This window comes from Biomphalaria glabrata, chromosome 5, assembly GCF_947242115.1.
Source record: "Biomphalaria glabrata chromosome 5, xgBioGlab47.1, whole genome shotgun sequence".
In the NCBI taxonomy this organism is placed as follows: domain Eukaryota; kingdom Metazoa; phylum Mollusca; class Gastropoda; family Planorbidae; genus Biomphalaria; species Biomphalaria glabrata.
Window position 1 is genome coordinate 34,357,219 of NC_074715.1, and position 17,122 is coordinate 34,374,340.

The 17,122-nt window shown below is 34.1% G+C and overlaps 1 protein-coding gene across 3 annotated transcripts in view; it reads right to left on the reverse strand.

Annotated features, from left to right (window-relative positions):
• LOC106060161 (sushi, von Willebrand factor type A, EGF and pentraxin domain-containing protein 1-like) overlaps positions 1-17,122 on the reverse strand; it is a 59,597-nt gene that overhangs the window by 34,391 nt on the left and 8,084 nt on the right. For all 3 annotated transcript variants that reach the window (XM_056030190.1, XM_056030188.1, XM_056030189.1), the window contains exons 3-14: positions 16,790-17,009; positions 13,610-13,865; positions 12,353-12,532; positions 11,493-11,654; positions 11,192-11,371; positions 9,237-9,416; positions 8,607-8,804; positions 7,534-7,782; positions 7,047-7,286; positions 6,536-6,730; positions 6,118-6,242; positions 5,214-5,286 (exon numbers count right to left, since the gene is read on the reverse strand). In XM_056030190.1, the coding sequence (XP_055886165.1) occupies positions 5,214-5,286; positions 6,118-6,242; positions 6,536-6,730; positions 7,047-7,286; positions 7,534-7,782; positions 8,607-8,804; positions 9,237-9,416; positions 11,192-11,371; positions 11,493-11,654; positions 12,353-12,532; positions 13,610-13,865; positions 16,790-17,009 (2,258 nt within the window). The remainder of the gene's footprint in view (positions 1-5,213; positions 5,287-6,117; positions 6,243-6,535; positions 6,731-7,046; positions 7,287-7,533; positions 7,783-8,606; positions 8,805-9,236; positions 9,417-11,191; positions 11,372-11,492; positions 11,655-12,352; positions 12,533-13,609; positions 13,866-16,789; positions 17,010-17,122) is intronic.

Sequence of the window (17,122 nt, forward strand, 5' to 3'; positions counted from 1 at the left end):
CTGCTTGTGCCTCTTGTCCCTTCTGCTCAATCCAGTCCCGTTTATCTCGCAGAGGGCTTCTCTTTACTTTCAGATCTGCTTCCCTATAGGCTTCTTCCGCTAGGCTGCGATTCTGTGTTTCATTTTTCTGATCTCGTCTACGTTTGGCCTCTTTCCTCTCATCTTTGTTCATGCCATGGAATACCAAAGGCAGTCTGGTTCATAGCTCTCCTCATTATTGGTTGGCGTTTCAATCGGAGCTTACATTTGCCACTGACAAGGTTGTGGTCTGAGCCAATATCCGCTCCTCTGCGGGTCCGCACGTCTAACAGAGATGACCTCCATCGTTTGGAGATGTAAATGTAATCTATCTCGTTGAAGGTTTCTCTGTTTGGTGATCGCCATGTTTTTTTGTGTATTTGTTTGTGCTTAAAATATGTGTTTCCAATTGAAAGGCTATTGGATGCGCAGAGAGAAATCAAGCGCTCGCCAGTATCACTGATGTTTTCTGCAGAGCCATATGGTCCCATTATATGTTCAAAGCCAGTTCGGTTGGCGTTAAAGTCTCCCATCAGTAGAATTAGGTCGTGAGTAGGAGTTTCATCAAGTGTGGTTTGTAGTTGATTATAGAAATTATCTTTGATGGTATCTTCTGCATCCTCTGTAGGGGCATATGCTTGGATGGTAGTGACTTTGATTTGCTTTGTTAGGAGTCGAGCTGTAATGATGCAGTCACTGAACGGCTTCCAAGCAATTAGTGCTGAAGTTGCTATTTTAGACATGATGATTCCTACACCACCAATGTGCTCCTTATCATGTCCTGAATATATTATTATCTTGCCATCATTGATTATTTGTCCACTTGATGTCCACCTCATCTCGCAGATCCCAAGGATGTCCAGCCGGTAAGAGTGAAACTCTCTTAAAAGTTAGGCCATTTTACCGCATTGATTCAGGGTTCTTAACATTCCACGTGCCTATAAGAGTCGGTTTCCTTGCGTTGAAAGGCTTGCCATGTATCGGGTATTGGACTTCCAGTTGGCTTTGATCCAACACCGTCATCAGGGTTTGGCCGCCCTCGCCGCATGTATAGTTTTCATTATGTGTCGAGTTTGCCATTTCTGTAGCAATAGTGGTTTTACAGGGTGGGGTCGCTAGCCCCACGCCAAACCCTCCTCCTTTCTCACCCGGGCTTGGTTTTATGTATAATTGCTACTTTACTTTTGAGTCTTCTGTCCTGAAGGCTTTCTAAATTTAGTGATTTTACTAAAGGTGTTACTCTAGTCAAATGTGAGTATTCGTTTGTTATGAATCTCACTGCTCAATTTTGTGTCTGTTCCAGTTTCTTAATGTTTTCTTGAGTTGAGGGGTCCCAAATGGAGGATGCATATTCTATTATTGGCCTAACCAAAGTTAAATAACATTTTAGTTTTATGTTCCTATTTGATTTATAGAAAATTCTTTTAATAAATCCTAATGCTTTGTTTGATTTTTTTATAGTTTCATCAATATGTGGATTCCATGACAGTTTTTCATTTATTATAACCCCTAGGTATTTTGCGTTTTTAGTCTGTGTTAATGGTTTGCCATGAATAAGATTAGTGGAATTAATTTGTTTTAGTTTTTTTGTTACTCTTAACAACTGACATTTTTCTGGGTGGAAAGACATGCTCCAATTTGATTCCCATTTCTGTAATTCATCTAATTCTCTTTGTAAAATATCTGTGTCTTGTGTTGTTTTTATTGTTCTATATATTATGCAATCGTCTGCAAATAATCTGACTTTTGTTCCTGAAGTAATGCAATTTGGTAAATCATTTATGTAAATTAAAAATAGTAGTGGACCTAAGACTGTTCCTTGAGGTACACCTGAGTTTACTGTTACCTGTGTTGATTTAGAGCCATTTATTATTACAGTTTGTTCTCTCCCTATTAGAAAATCTTTAATCCACTGATGCAGTGGACCATTAATGCCGAAATATTTTAATTTTTTAAGCAAACTATGGTGGTGAACTTTGTCAAAAGCCTTAGAAAAATCTAGTAAGATAGCATCTATTTGTTCACTATTATCTAAACCTTTTGAAAAATCATCAATTAGTCCTATTAGTTGTGTTTCTTACTTAGACTTAGACTTAGGTCCTCCCGCGCCGTTCGGCGCATTGGGCGGCAAGCTGTCTCCATAATGATCTGTCACTGGCAATGTCTGAAGCCTCTTCCCATCTGGTGTCCACTGTTCTGAGGTCCTCCATGAAGGTGTGTCGCCAGGTAATACGAGGACGTCCCTGTTTGCGCTTTCCTCGTTTTGGCTTCCATGTTATCGCAACTCTTGGTGTGCGTAGTTCATTTTGACGTAGAACATGTCCCGCAAACCTCATGCGACGCTCAGTCACAACCTCACTAAGTGTTCGACTCCCAGTTCGGCATAGGATTTCCTTGTTTGAGATCCGGTCTGTGTAACTGACTCCCAAAATCCGTCTCAGCCATCTCTGTTGAGCCACATTTAGTCTTTTCTCAATTTTGACAGATGACTTCCACGTCTCACATGCATATGTAGCAGTTGGAATGACGATTGTGTTGAGAAGGTGTATTTTTGTCTCGAGTCCAATGGCTTGGCTAGTCCAAATAGGCTGCAGCCTTTGGAAAATGCTCCCTGCCTTTCCTATTCGGCATGCTACATCATGGTAAGCATCTCCATCATTTGTTATGATGCTGCCAAGGTACGTGAACTTGTCCAGCTCTTCAAGCTTTGACTCGCCAAGTCTGACGGGGACACCCTTTGCCTTATATCCCACTCGCATAATTTTAGTTGTGTTTCACATGATCTATATTTTCTAAAGCCATGTTGGTATGGGGTGAGAACATTATGTTTGTCTAAGTTGCTACATATTATGTGTTCTAGGATTTTACATGTGATGCTGGTAAGTGATACTGGTCTGTAGTTTCCTGTGTCAGATTTTTCTCCTTTTTTAAATAGGGGGGGGGGGGTGACATTAGCTTCTTTCCAGTCCTTTGGTACTCTTCCCTGGTTAAGCGAAGCCTGAAAGAGTATTTTGAACACTGGGGCTAGCTCATTGCTTAGTTCTTTGAGTAATCTAGCTGGAATACCATCAGGTCCAGACGCTTTATTTGGTTTGGTGTTGGCTAATAGTTTTTGGATTCCATTTTCTTGTAATACTATATCTTCTATGTCTACTTGGTTCAAATTCAGTAATATGTCTTTGTCTCCTGGGGCTGAGAATGCTGATGCAAAGTATTTGTTTAGGATGTTTGCTTTAGTTTCATTATCATTATGTATTATGTTATGTTCATCTTTTAATGGCGCTATGCCTGTTGTTTCCATTTTCTTAAACTTAATGTATGACCATAGGTTTTTGTTGTTATCTTTAGATATTACATTGTTTATGTATTCACTCTGCAGCTGTCTGCTTACTTTTTGGGTTAAGTGTTTAATTTTTATAAATTTTTTGTAAACTCTTTCTGCCTTAGTTTCTTTAAATTTTCTATATAGGTTTTCCTTCTGTTTACAAAGCTTCTTTAGTTTATTATTAAACCAGCACTTATTTATTTTGTTTGATGTGTATTTAGTTGGTATATGATTTTCTATAATGCTTTTAAGATGGTTTTTAATGAAATTCCAGAGGTCATCGACTGGTTGGTTGATGTCTTTTTCTAATAAGAATGTTTGTTGAAAGTTTAATGCAGCTTGGTGTAGTTGTGTTAGGTTACATTTATTCCAGAGTAAGATTTTTCTTTTGGGTTTTGTATTGGCTACTGCTTTTATCTGACTGTGTATTTTCATAATCTCTTGGTCTGATAGACCAGGGATAATATCAAAATAAACTTCTAATCCAGGTCTGTTGGTTAAGAAGAGATCTAATGTGTTGTTTAATCTAGCTGGCTTTTTAATGATTTGATCTAAACTTAGGTTGTGTAAAGTTTCTATGAAAAGCTCATTTATGTCCTTAAGGTTTTGGTGTTTATCTATGGTTAGTGTTTTCCAATTTATATCAGGTAGGTTGAAATCACCCATAATCCAAAAAACTGCATTTTTATTTGTCTCTTTAAGTGTAGCGATCTGATTACATAGTTCCTGCATGTATTCTAAACTAGAATTTGGTGGTCTATAAATGCTGCCTATTATTAGAGATGTTGAGGTGGTATTAATTTTACAAAATGTTGATTCTAAATTTTTTGAGTTAGGTAAGGTAATTTCTTCTGCTATAAGAGTGTTTTTTATTGCTAAAAGAACTCCTCCATGATTATCAGCCCTATCTTTTCTAAAAATTTCATAATTACATTTGAAATTTCTGCATTATAAATTTCAGGATGTAGCCAAGTTTCTGTTCCTGCAATTATGTCTGGTTTCTCACATTCTAATAAAATTTCTAAGTTTCTGTTCCTGCAATTATGTCTGGTTTCTCACATTCTAATAAAATTTCTAAGTCTCCTGTTTTGTTCCTAAAGCTTTGAAAATTTATTACTAAGGTTTAAGGTATTTTGTTATTACTTCTTTAGTAGGTTTGTTTAGTGAGGCTGTTGTATTAATTTGAGTAGATTTAGGTTTAACAGGAGTGGATCTGGCTAGTGGTTGAAAAGAATGAAGTTAAACAAGTGTAAAAGAAAATACAAATCCCAAAGCATAATACAGAGTAATTTAAGATTGCTTCTAAACTATAATTAGCCTTGGTTAGGCCAATAATAGAATATGCATGCATCCTCAACTCAAGAAAACATTAAGAAACTGGAACAGACACAAAATAGAGCAGTGAGACTCATAATAAATGAATATTCCCATTTGACTAGAGTAACACCTTTAGTAAAATCACTAAATTTAGAAAGCCTTCAGGATAGAAGACTTAAAAGTAAAGTAGTAATTATACATACAACACTGAACCATAATCTTCAAATACAAAAACAAAATTAAATAGAAAAGTCAGAAAGACACAAAGATAAAGGTACATTCCCTGTTCCATATGCTAGGACAAATTTTTACAAATGCTCCTTCTTCCCTAGTGCTATTAGAGCATGGAATGGGTTGCCCGAGCTAGCTACAAAAACCAGTGACTTGGCTGAATTTAGGTCATTGGTTGTTAATATGCATGACTAAATGCATGACGTGTAGGACGTAAATATCTTCTTTTTTGAAGTAACGTCTGTATCATATAAAATAATTTAAGATAAGATAACACATGCTCCCAAAAAAAAAAAAAGGTTAAAGGAAGAATTCTTTGTACCTTCTTCATCCTCACATACTGCTTTTAAAGATGCAACTGAACAGCTTACATCATTTTCACAAGCAATTAAAATCTGCAAATTAAAAAAATTAATTCTGAATAGTTTAACATTACAAAGTCTCAGGATCATCTAAAAATAACCCATTTAGTTTTGAAAATTATTTTTTTTTTACCTGTTAATTTTATTTAAAAATTCATTTGTTCACACTTTGGTAAAAAAAATATGAATGCCTTTATTCGCACAATGACTAATCATGAAAAGAAAAATAAATATCTAAGTTAATGTAACAGACATTTTATTTCATTAGAAAAATAAAAACAGTGACTTTGGGGGAAAACAAATCTTTATCTCTAGATCTTGTAGAAAACATGTCATTCATCTTTCTCTGTACATCTTACTTGATTACAATTTACCATGGGATGCACCTTAACCCCAAGATCAAACAAGACTACAACTTACTATAACTTCAATCTTTCTCTCTAGATCTTTCATGACTTCTATCTATCTGTCTAGATCTTTGAAGACTACAACTTAGTTTGACTTCCATCTTTCTCTAAAGATCTTTCAAGACTACAACTTAGTTTGACTTCTATCTGTGTCTCTAGATCTTTCAAGACTACAACTTAGTTTGACTTCTATCTGTGTCTCTAGATCTTTGAAGACTACAACTTAGTTTGACTTCTATCTGTGTCTCTAGATCTTTTAAGACTACAACTTAGTTTGACTTCTATCTGTGTCTCTAGATCTTTCAAGACTACAACTTAGTTTGACTTCTATCTGTGTCTCTAGATCTTTCAAGACTACAACTTAGTTTGACTTCTATCTGTGTCTCTAGATCTTTCAAGACTACAACTTAGTTTGACTTCTATCTGTGTCTCTAGATCTTTCAAGACTACAACTTACTTTGTCTTCCATCTTTCCCTCCAGATCTTGTTGTATTTTGTCGATTAAGATTTTATCTTTACATGAAAGGTCACCTGTTAATGTTATTGTAGCTGGTTGCTCTATTTCATTGGAGATTTGAGTTTCTGAAATTAGAATAAAATTCTTCAGGTATGTACAATTGTTTATTCCATAGGCTGCTAATATGCAACAACAATTAGTACTAGGAAATTTAAAAAATGTTATGTAACTTTTGAAATTTCAAAGAAAATCAAACTTGTTAATGAAAGAATTTACTGTAAAAAAATTGTACATGAATTAAAATAGCAATTTTTTATAAAATGTATTTTGGCATAAATAAAAAAAATGTATATGTAAATACATATTTTATAAAATATTTATTGCCTGCATTTAAAAAAAAAAGTGTAGAAAAGAAAACCTGCACAATCAGGAAAAGGAAAGTTCTCTTGTGGCAACCAGCGGCCATCTTCATAGGCACAGAAATATTCTTCTGCAGGAGCCACAGCAAATGCATAGCCCACATCACAAACAATGTGACACAGTACTCCTATTTCACCATCTTTACAAGTAATGTTACCATGAACTGGAGGAACAGGAGATCCACAACGATGGCCTAAAAAAAAAAAAAAAAAAAAAAAAATCAACACAAAAATATAGCAATGTTTTGATGTTAATATTTTTAACAAAAAACACAACAGATGAAGGCCTTCACAAAAAGAAAAAAAACAACATTTTTTTAGAAGAAAAGCATCAAGATGTATAAATGAACATAAATGAATGCATGAATATAAGTAGAAATTAAAAGATCAAATTTCTTTTACCTATCACCAACATTAATTAAGCTAGTCCAATAGTAGCTTTGCTAATTCAAACTGAGATAAATAAAGTGCAGTAAGTAAATAGAAACTTTGTAAAAAATGTATACTAACGAATCACAGTAACTTCAATAGAGCATGAACTATTATTGTTAGCATTATCAAAAGCTGTATAAGTTATTTTGGTGGTGCCAGATGGAAACAATTTTCCACGCTTAAAGGAGGATACAACTTCAACAGGAAGGCCTGAGTTGTCTGAGAACAGAGGAGTTTCCAATAATATTTCTGTGGTATCTTGGCTGGAAATAAAAGGTGAAGGTGACTGACATTTGTCAACTCTTGGTGGTGTCTTGTCTGCAAAGTACAAAAGTAACATTTATACTGATGAAATAAACTGCTGGTTTTTCGTTGCAATTATTCTATTCATATGGAAGAATGTTGTTCTCCATTGTTAGTACTTTCATAATGACCAAACAGTTTTACATCCATTGATTTAAATTTCATTACATTGAACTGAAATACTATTCACAATGTAAGATAAAATGTTTTGTTATACTATCTTACTCATTTTATAACAGCAGAAGCATTTAACTGAACTAACCAACAACACTGATCGTAAATTTGCAAGTGGCAACATTCTGACTCAAATCTTCAGCTTTATAAGTGATGACAGTTACTCCAATAGGTAATCGTGAGCCAGATGTAATAGGAGGGTCAGCTGTAAGCACAGGACGGAAACCAGAATTGTCCACAGGAACTGGTGCTGACCATGACACTTCTGTTGTAGATTCAACCTCATCTGCCTCAATCTCAATGTTCTCTGGACATTGCAGGACAGGAGGAGTTTCATCTAAAATTAGAAAATATGTTCCTATCACTAGGAGGCTTAAACATAAACATAAATGTCTCTTTCAGATGCCAACTACTACAAGCTACGTTCCTCTATGCAAGCAAGGGCAAAATGTTTCCTGAGTTAATATTTACAGCACTTATGGATGCACCTCAGTCATGATGTCCTACTTGAAGCTCACCAAAAAAGATTGCTTTTGGCATGTAGTCATCTCCCATGCTGGATAGGTGTCTGACCCAGCGCAGTTGTTGAATGGTAAATAGTGCTTTCATACTGTCCTCACCAGCCTCAAGTACAATATTGTTATTTGTAAGGAAATCCTGCCAGCTTATGCCCATTATGGGGTGAAGGCACCTTTGTTTGAAGCATTTGGAAAGATAGGGAGGATGATGTATAAGTCATCTGTTTTGATGGCCGATGTCATGTGGCCAGAACAACTAGCAACTGTCTTTACGTTCATGAACTAAGGTCAGGTCCTAAATATCCAGAAATTCAAAATCTCAGAGTCTTCACTGAGATTCAAACCAGAGATCCCTCAGTTTGGAAGCCAAGTACTTTACCAGCCCCCCCCCCCCCCACTCACAATGGTGGCAACAAATAAAAATAATATTTTTATTCTTGAAAAAAAATGTGCACACTACACACAACTAGGAGTATGTAGACATTGAAATAAGTTTTATTTAAATTCTATTAAGTGTTGTTTTTTCATGATTATTTTAAACAGCCTTTTTCATGCTTGAGTGGCATTTTGAAAGGAAAATTGTTAATATCTATACTCACACACAAACATATTTTATTTTTAAGTTAGTACAATTCAAACTTACCGATACACTGATTCACCCCTGTCCCAGTGGCTAACCAGGTGCCATCTGGAGTGCACTGCTTGTTATGTGGACCTTTCAAGGTGTAATCAGATAAACAGGACATGTGGCAGGTAGTGCCAAATACAACCTCACGTAGCATACAAGACTGTGGAGTGATGAGTCCATCTTTAATTTCAACAAGAGGTGGGCAGGTTATCTCTGTAAAGGTTTTTATTTATATTTTTAATGCAGTTTACTTCTATCAGAGGTTATCTTATTAGATTTATGAGCTCAATACAATTATGGATTAGGGTAATCCTTTTTGGGACATTTTAAGATTGGTACAAATCTAAGATTTATTTTAAATATGAAAAAACATATACATTTTGTTCTTTTTTTTTAAATAGTAATTATTATGTTTTTTAAACATATAGTTGTTTTTTTTTTCAAAATAACTTTCTAATGTTCAGTAATTTAGCTTTTAATTTTAAAAAATGATACATTTTTCTAATTTAAACTGTCACTTCCTATCCTAGTAAGATGAGTTTTTCTTTTTTGCAGAACTGAGTATAAATTTGAACTTAATGTCCAGTAGTGGAAACCTGTAACACAAAAAAAGTTTATTTTGCTGCAAGGAATAAATAATAGTACCTCTACATATTGTTGCTATTCCAGTCCAGTAGGCTATTGCTAGACAGGTTCGTTTTCTAGATCCCACCAGCTGATAGCCAGCGTTGCATGTAAAACGACACACAGTGGAATAGGAAAAGTCATCACTGGAACAAATCATGTGACCATTTTTTGGTGAAGGTAATGACGGACAAGTCTTCACTGTAAGCAAAGGAATATTTAAAAAAATGAATGAGTTAATTTAAAAAAAAAATACTACAAACTCGTAATATTATTTTCAAGACATTAAATATTTTAGAATACGCCAAAGGATATGACTATATGAATTCAACTTAGCAAATGGAAACTATTAATAATGTTAAAAGTAGTTTTATTTATCATTTGTGTATTTAGTGATTGCATTAGTTAAAATATCAATATTACAATATGACATGTGAGAAACAATTTTTTTAGATAATTTTTTTTTACAATGACTAAAAACATATTTAAAACTTGTTTTTCTGTCTTTGTATAGTAATATGAGCTCTAATAGAATACTATGTCTATAGGTCTTAAGATTTATTCTTAGATCAGAGCTGTAACTTTACAGCAGCGATGACTATTTTTATATCTTGTGTTAATCATGATGTCTGTCTGAGTTCACAGGGGAGTGAGTTCCAAACCTTTGGTTCAAGTACTTAAAAAGCATACAAACTATAACTTTTAGGGAGATATGTGGCATCACTAGAAGTGTTGAGTATATGGAGCACATCATTCTCTTAGGGACATATGGAGTGATCAATTCACTAAGGTACAAGGGCATTTCTGTATTGTAGATGCCCTGATGTGGCCACCTTGTCATCGATTCATGCTTTCAGAGGATGCCAATGGAGTGTGCGCAAGAATCTTGGCTTCTTTTCCATAGGACTGTTCATTTGGCGTTGCATTGCAGTAGTCAAGGTGGAGAGTATGAAAGCTATGGTCAGCTTTTTTGTTCACTCTGTCATCCAATGACATCTGGACTAATCTGCGCAGCTGCAGATGAAGACCCTTGCAGAGCTGACATATGTGTGGGTAGAAAGATAGTTTTGAGTCAAAGAAAACTTCAAAAACATTGCGAACTACATGAACAAAAGGAAGAGGTGCAGTGGCTGAGCAGTAAAGCGCTTGGCTTCTGAACTGGGAGTCTCAGTACGAATCCTGGTGATGACTGGGATTTTTAATTTTGGGATCTTAGGGTACCTCTGAGTCCACCCAGCTCTAATGGGAACTTAAGTTTAGTTGGGGAAAAGTGAGGTCAGGTCTGAAGTAAGGTCTGAAAGGGGAACTTTACTTTTTAATTTCAAACAAAATGAATCTGGGGATTCATGATAAAAAGGGAATCTGTGCTTTCAACATTTGTGATATTGTTCCGAGTGCCAATCTTAATTATTTCTGTCTTGTCCTCAAAGGCTGTGGACAAGTCCAAGTCCAGCTTAGAAAGTATTGATATCTGGCCTACGTCAGAAGTGTGAATTAAATCATTTAGAATCCTGACCACTTCTGTCTCTGTGCTACTGCACTTCCTATATTCAGATTGAAATTCTTCCAAGAGACAGTACCATTGGGATAATACATACAGAGGACTCTGCAAATGAACAAATTCTGACCAAGACCTATATATATTTTTTTAATCAATATTTTTGTAAGAGTCATGATTAACAAATGTTTAAATAAAAGAATATATACATAACCAAGTGTTATGTCTTGTTTTTAAAAGAACAGTATTCATTTATAAAAAAAATTATAATATTTTGATTTGTAAAAAAATTTTAAAAACATGTTTTAACAAAACAACAACAACAAAAAAAAAGATAACTTTATTAGCCTTTACAAAGGAAAAAAAAATACTGCAATTACATAAGTTTAGTTGTATTTAATTAATGTTTTAAACTCATGTTTTTAATGTAAATAAATATTCTGTCAGCAATAAATTTGAATTCATACAAGGTACATACTAATACATTCAGCAGGTTGTCCTGACCAGGTTCCATCATCTTGACAAATGCGAAGACTGCTGCCACGAAGTTCATATCCATGTTGACATCTCAAACCACAGGCTGCATTAAAGACATTGTTGCATTTATTATTCACAAAATAACCATTTTTAGGTGGTGACAGCTCAGGACATCGGAAAACTGAAAAGACAAAAAGTTTTGTTCACAGTGTTAAATATGTGCTAATAAAAGTTTTGTTCACAGGGTTAAATATGTGCTAATATTTATATACTTATTATTTAAAGTTTCTTAATATTTTTACCTGTACATGACCTGTGACCAAAGCTTCTGTAACCACGTTTACAAACACATTGGGCTATAGAGACTGCTCCTTCTGGTGTTGTCTGATGCTCATCAGGACATGGTATACATATATTTATATCTCCTAACCCTGTGAAGTTTTTATATGTACCTGGAGGGCATGCTAAAAGTATATTTTTAAAAAAAGGCATTTATTTTATTTAAAAAAAAAAACATAAGGATGCAAACTATGATAAATGTATAAATCAAATAATATACAAGAGTAGAATTTAAAAGTTCAAGAGTTTGTGCAATAAATACTAAAGAGTTAAACCAAGATGTGAAATGTTTCAACATGTTTCTGTTGTCAGAAAATGATACTCTACATTGCTTTCATTATAATGAGCATCTTTATTCCCCTACAAAATTGTATTGTTGATTTGTAAAAAGTTTTCCTTTCGACCAATTGGTCTTAGTGCAGCTGAATTAGAGGTCTTAGTTTCTTCATACAAAGATTTAAAAGGCAACTAATCTGTGGACAAGGACAATTGATTACATTAGCTTCCCCCAGCTTATGCCAGGTACTCATTTTTAGTTAAATGAGCTCATAGTGCAGACTTCTAATCGTAAGCTAGGATCACATAGAATCTACAAGTTTATTTACAGACAAAACCACAAGTTTCAATTTTTTTTAAAGATCACTTCAAATGACATGGATTTGAAGGTTCTATTTAGTATATATACTTTAGGAAGCCATTAATTTATTAAGTTTAACATTTTATTATCATTAAATCATTGGTTTATATTTATAAGTGTTAGCGATGTTCCCGTTTCAAAATGAAGTGTTATTAATCTCATTTATAAAGAAAACAATGAACTCACGTTTACACCCATTTCTCCCTCTTCCAGTTCCAAAATAACCTGGCCTACACAAACATTCATACTTTCCAGTATAGGTTCCACATGAACAAGAAGCATTTTCATGGCAACACAAGTTCTCAGAATTACAGAGTCTTCTACATTTATCTGCAGACTGTTCTACATAGGATCCTGTTTGAAGATCTGGACAGGAAAAAATGAATTCAATGTTTGAAACATGGTAGAAACCTTATCTCCTTGACAGAATATTCTAAGACAATATATATACCTACATATATTAAATTGAATCTACCTTTAGACTTAGTAGAGTAAGCTATAATTACTTTAAAGTGTACCTCAGGTCTGGCAAACTCAAATATTAAAAAGAATTAGAATCTAAGATTTTATCAGAAATAAAGTCAGGTAAAATATAAAGATATTATTACGGAAGAATTACTTTATTTTATATGATAACTTAATAAGAAACCTACTTCTTGAACATTGGTGTTGCTACTATAGACTTTAGAGCTATATAGTTCTATTGGTAAATTGATGACTGCTCTTTTAAAACATGTTACTTAGAGTTAAAGCTTCTTAATGTCTGTACATTTTTATTTTTACTGATCAACACAAAGTCAACAAAAGAGAGAAGTTGTAAAACTCTACATTGACTCAAATCAGAGGCGTTTTTTTCATAAAGACAAAGAACTCAAGAAAATATTCCAACTAAATAGTAAATCTAGATTATTCTAGCCATTCTAGGTCTAGAATTTCTAGTCTAGAATCTAATCTACTAGTGTCTAGAGTCTAGACTATCTAGATAGTTCTATTATAAATTATTTATATATCTATAATCTAGATCTAGGTATATATATATAATTAAATGTAATATAGATCTAATATGTAAAACAGTTTACAAAACATCTCTGCAAATCTGAAATCTTATTTTATCTTATACACCAAATTAGACGTTCTTTCAAAACAGAAGATCAATTAAATTAGATATCTAGATCTATAATCTAGAATAATGATAATCTAGATCTACGTCCTATCTCACTTCAAAACAGAAGTTATTATAATGATCTTCTTCCTATGCTTTAAGTCTGAGTTTAAGTTTCCTATCTTATCAAAACTAATCTTAGAAACATAGACTGAATGTTGCTTTACAAGAAACTCTTGACTCTTCTCAGGTCTTCTGTAGATACCCTCTAGATCCTCTCTAAAGACTACCTACCAATAGGAATAGCTATTAAGCTACAGCTAGTCATAAATGGAACGTACCAGCATGTAAAGCCCGTTTAGCAAGTGCTTCGAATTCTTCAAAGCTGTCTAGAATATAACAAGTCTCATTCTTGGGTTCGGAAGCCATTTCCTGCAGTTCCCACACAAAACCATCGCGGATTCCAAATGTAAAAATTTTAACACCGTCTCTCTTTAGCTTCTTGGCAACTGGACGAGGGTCACCGCCGTTTGAGTAGCCATCAGTCATAAGAAAAATAGCTTTCACTGCATCAGGCCTGGCTGACTTCAGCACTTTCTTTCAATGAAACAATATAAGTAAAGGTTAGGACAAATATAGGCAGTGCCGTACTGTTGGGGTTCATTGCACCCGGGCCCATGACAAATAGAAGACCTAAAGGGGAGGTGGGAGGAATCAGGTTGACTTTAGGAATTAAAATGTTTCTTTTGATTTGTTGGTGAACGTTGAAAGTACTACAATCTGTCGCACAAAGCATACAAAAGTCAATACTCTCTCTCTCTCTCTCTCTTATCTCTCTCTCTCTCTCTCTCTCTCTCTCTCTATATATATATATATATATATATATATATATATATATATATATATATATATATATATATATAGGCCTAGATATATATTTACCAGTCTTTAATTTTAATGTAATGTAGTATGAACCCTATATGAAATGGTCACTATATAGAGCTTATTAAATACTATTGCCTTGCTAAATAATAATAGTAATGATGAATTCCAAATTTCTTCTTCGTTCTCATTTTACATGTTGTAGGGTTCAGATCAGTAGGCTAATCCTATATCTGAGATGAACCGCGCTGTGGTTTCCAGACCAGGCAGTTCTCCGTATAGTTTTTGCTATATAGGAAAGTTTAGGGGCCAGAGTCTTGTTCGGGCTTCTTGATATATTATGCAGCTATGAAGGACATGGTCTGCATTCTCTGGTGATGCTCCACAAGGGCATGTTTCGTTTGTCTCGACTTTAAGCTTCCGGAACATATGCTGTCTGTTGTGTCCGGTTCTGAGTCAAAATTATGCGCTGGTCATGTCGAGATAGCTTATAATAGGCGTCCTTTTTCTTATAATTGGGATGTGAGTTGGTCCAATTCTCATTTATTCTACACTATATTATTTTCATCATTCCTTCTGGGTCGAGAGGGATTTTCATAAATTCCAAATGTAAGTATACTCTACTATATACATTATGTTTGTTATCGGTTCAATTTAATTGTTGAGTTCCTCTTTCAGGCTTTGCGATCTATCAGCAAATGGTGTGAAGGTCATCTGTTTCTTTAGCCAACAGTTAACGAGCAGGGTGTTATGTGACCAGCACAACGAACAACCAACTAAAGACAGGCAATATAGGCTATATATTTAAAGTTCTTTTCTCAGACCGTGCGATCTTTAAGGCATGTAAAGGTTATAATTTTAATTTTTCTGTGGCCTACGGTTATTGAGGGTGTTATGTGGCCAGCACAATGACAAACTGCTTTTACTTTTCTCTAACTAATGTCAGGTACCCATTAGAATTAGGGTGGACTCAGGGGCGCCCTAAATATCCCGAAATTCAAAATCCCAGCCTTCACCGATATTTGAACCCAGGACCCCAGGTTCGGAATATTTTAAATATCACGGTATGAATCAACTTGTTTAGATACATGAATTATTGTTATAAGTAAACAGATAAATTAGTTACTATGTTGAAATGTGTAATATATCTCTTAGGCTAGACAAACGTGCTAAATGCACATCATCTTAAAAAGTATCTTTTGGCATTTTCAAAATGGCTTGTAACACAGGTCCATCTACGATTTGCCGAAGACATGGGTGATGTGATATTCTTAAACATAATGATGAATTCCCAATTTCTTTTTCTTCGTTCTTATTTTACATGACGGAGAGTTTAGATCAGTTATCCTATATATCCTTCAATAATTCACATATTTATTTTTAGACATTTATCCTTAGAAATTAAGCTCGAAATCACAATGGACTGTATACTGATAATGTTAAAGGTTATCAACAAAATGAAGAAACATTCTTCAAAAATGTTTGTCTTCTATGAAGTTGATTACAAAAATACAGTCAGGACTTTGTTTTGTTTTGTCTCAGGTATTCGATTACAGTATGGCTCAGATTGAGTTTAGTCACAATCAACCTACATTACAGGGTCCTATCGTCGTTTTCCTGAACCCGGGCCCACGAGTAGGCTACCCTGCTACGCCACTCACTTATACATTTTACTATGTTCAATACTATAAAAAATTATAACAAAGAGTGTGATTTCAATTTCACGCGACGATACTGAATTCCTGGCAAAATTATATAGATTAATAAATTTCCGATGGGCTTTAAATATCTTCAAAAGAGTTAGTCCATTTAATTCGAGAGAAAAACAAAACAGCTAAACACACATCATGTGGAGGCACTGTGTTTAGAGTCTTATATTTATTGCCCGACAAAAATGTTTTGAAACTATGTAAAAAAATGTGTAAACAATATTTGTCACTCATGTCGTAAGTAAATGCATTTAGTCTATATAACGTTTTAATCATTTCAGTCTGTCAATCATTCAATGAATCTTTAGTAGTTGATAAGATAATCTGTAGGTCCTTTCCTAACTGAAATTGTAGTTTTTGTAACTGTTCATTTGTAAGCTGATAGCAACTTGTTTTCCGTAAGTTCCAAACAGGGAAACATTAAAGACAACGTTTCTCGATTTGTGTAAAGCACAGACATACTTCTTCATTTTCACCGAGATAGAAACAAACCAGCAAAAGAAAAATTAATACAGAAAAAAAAAAGTTATCCAAGGGAAAGAACTGCTAATTACTGCCATTTATCTCAAGATGGCAGAGCTAAGCTCCCTATCTGCTAAATAAAACAAAATTAAGTAATTACTACTAATTGATAAAATAATTAGTTAATTTTTAGATGGATTCATGCATTGTTATCGACTATGAATAATTGTGCAAAATTTCAACTTGTTCCGAAAATGTGATTAGCAGAAAAAACATGTTCAAACTATTTACCAGACAAATAAAGTTAGTTAATATAAGCTTTGTAGAAAATCATACAGCTCTCTGTAAGAATTATTCGTCTCAAAATATTAGGTTTTTACCTTGCTCTGGTTTTAAAGTTACACAATCTGATGTGTGTGTAGTATACATCTTTAGTTTGTATGCTGGAATTTTTATTCTAATGTTTACCTCAGCTTCTAAGAATGCTCCAAGTGTATGTGTGCCTCCAGGCGTATAGTCTACCTGAGGGATGTCTTCTGTCAGCAATCTGCACTTATGATTCTCTTGGTCGGGGTAAGAGAGGTAGTCGATGTAGCGGAATATTTTATTAGGGGATGAAAATGTGATGACAGAAACACGAGTTGTATTCACATCCACGGTGAAGTCAGATAATAAATAACGAACAAATCTGGAGATGGGAATAAATTCAATAATAATATTTTGTTTCGTGTAAATCAATATACCAATAAAACAATCAAGGAGTCTGTTTTGTTTTGTTTTTTTGTTTGCCTTCTTTGCTTT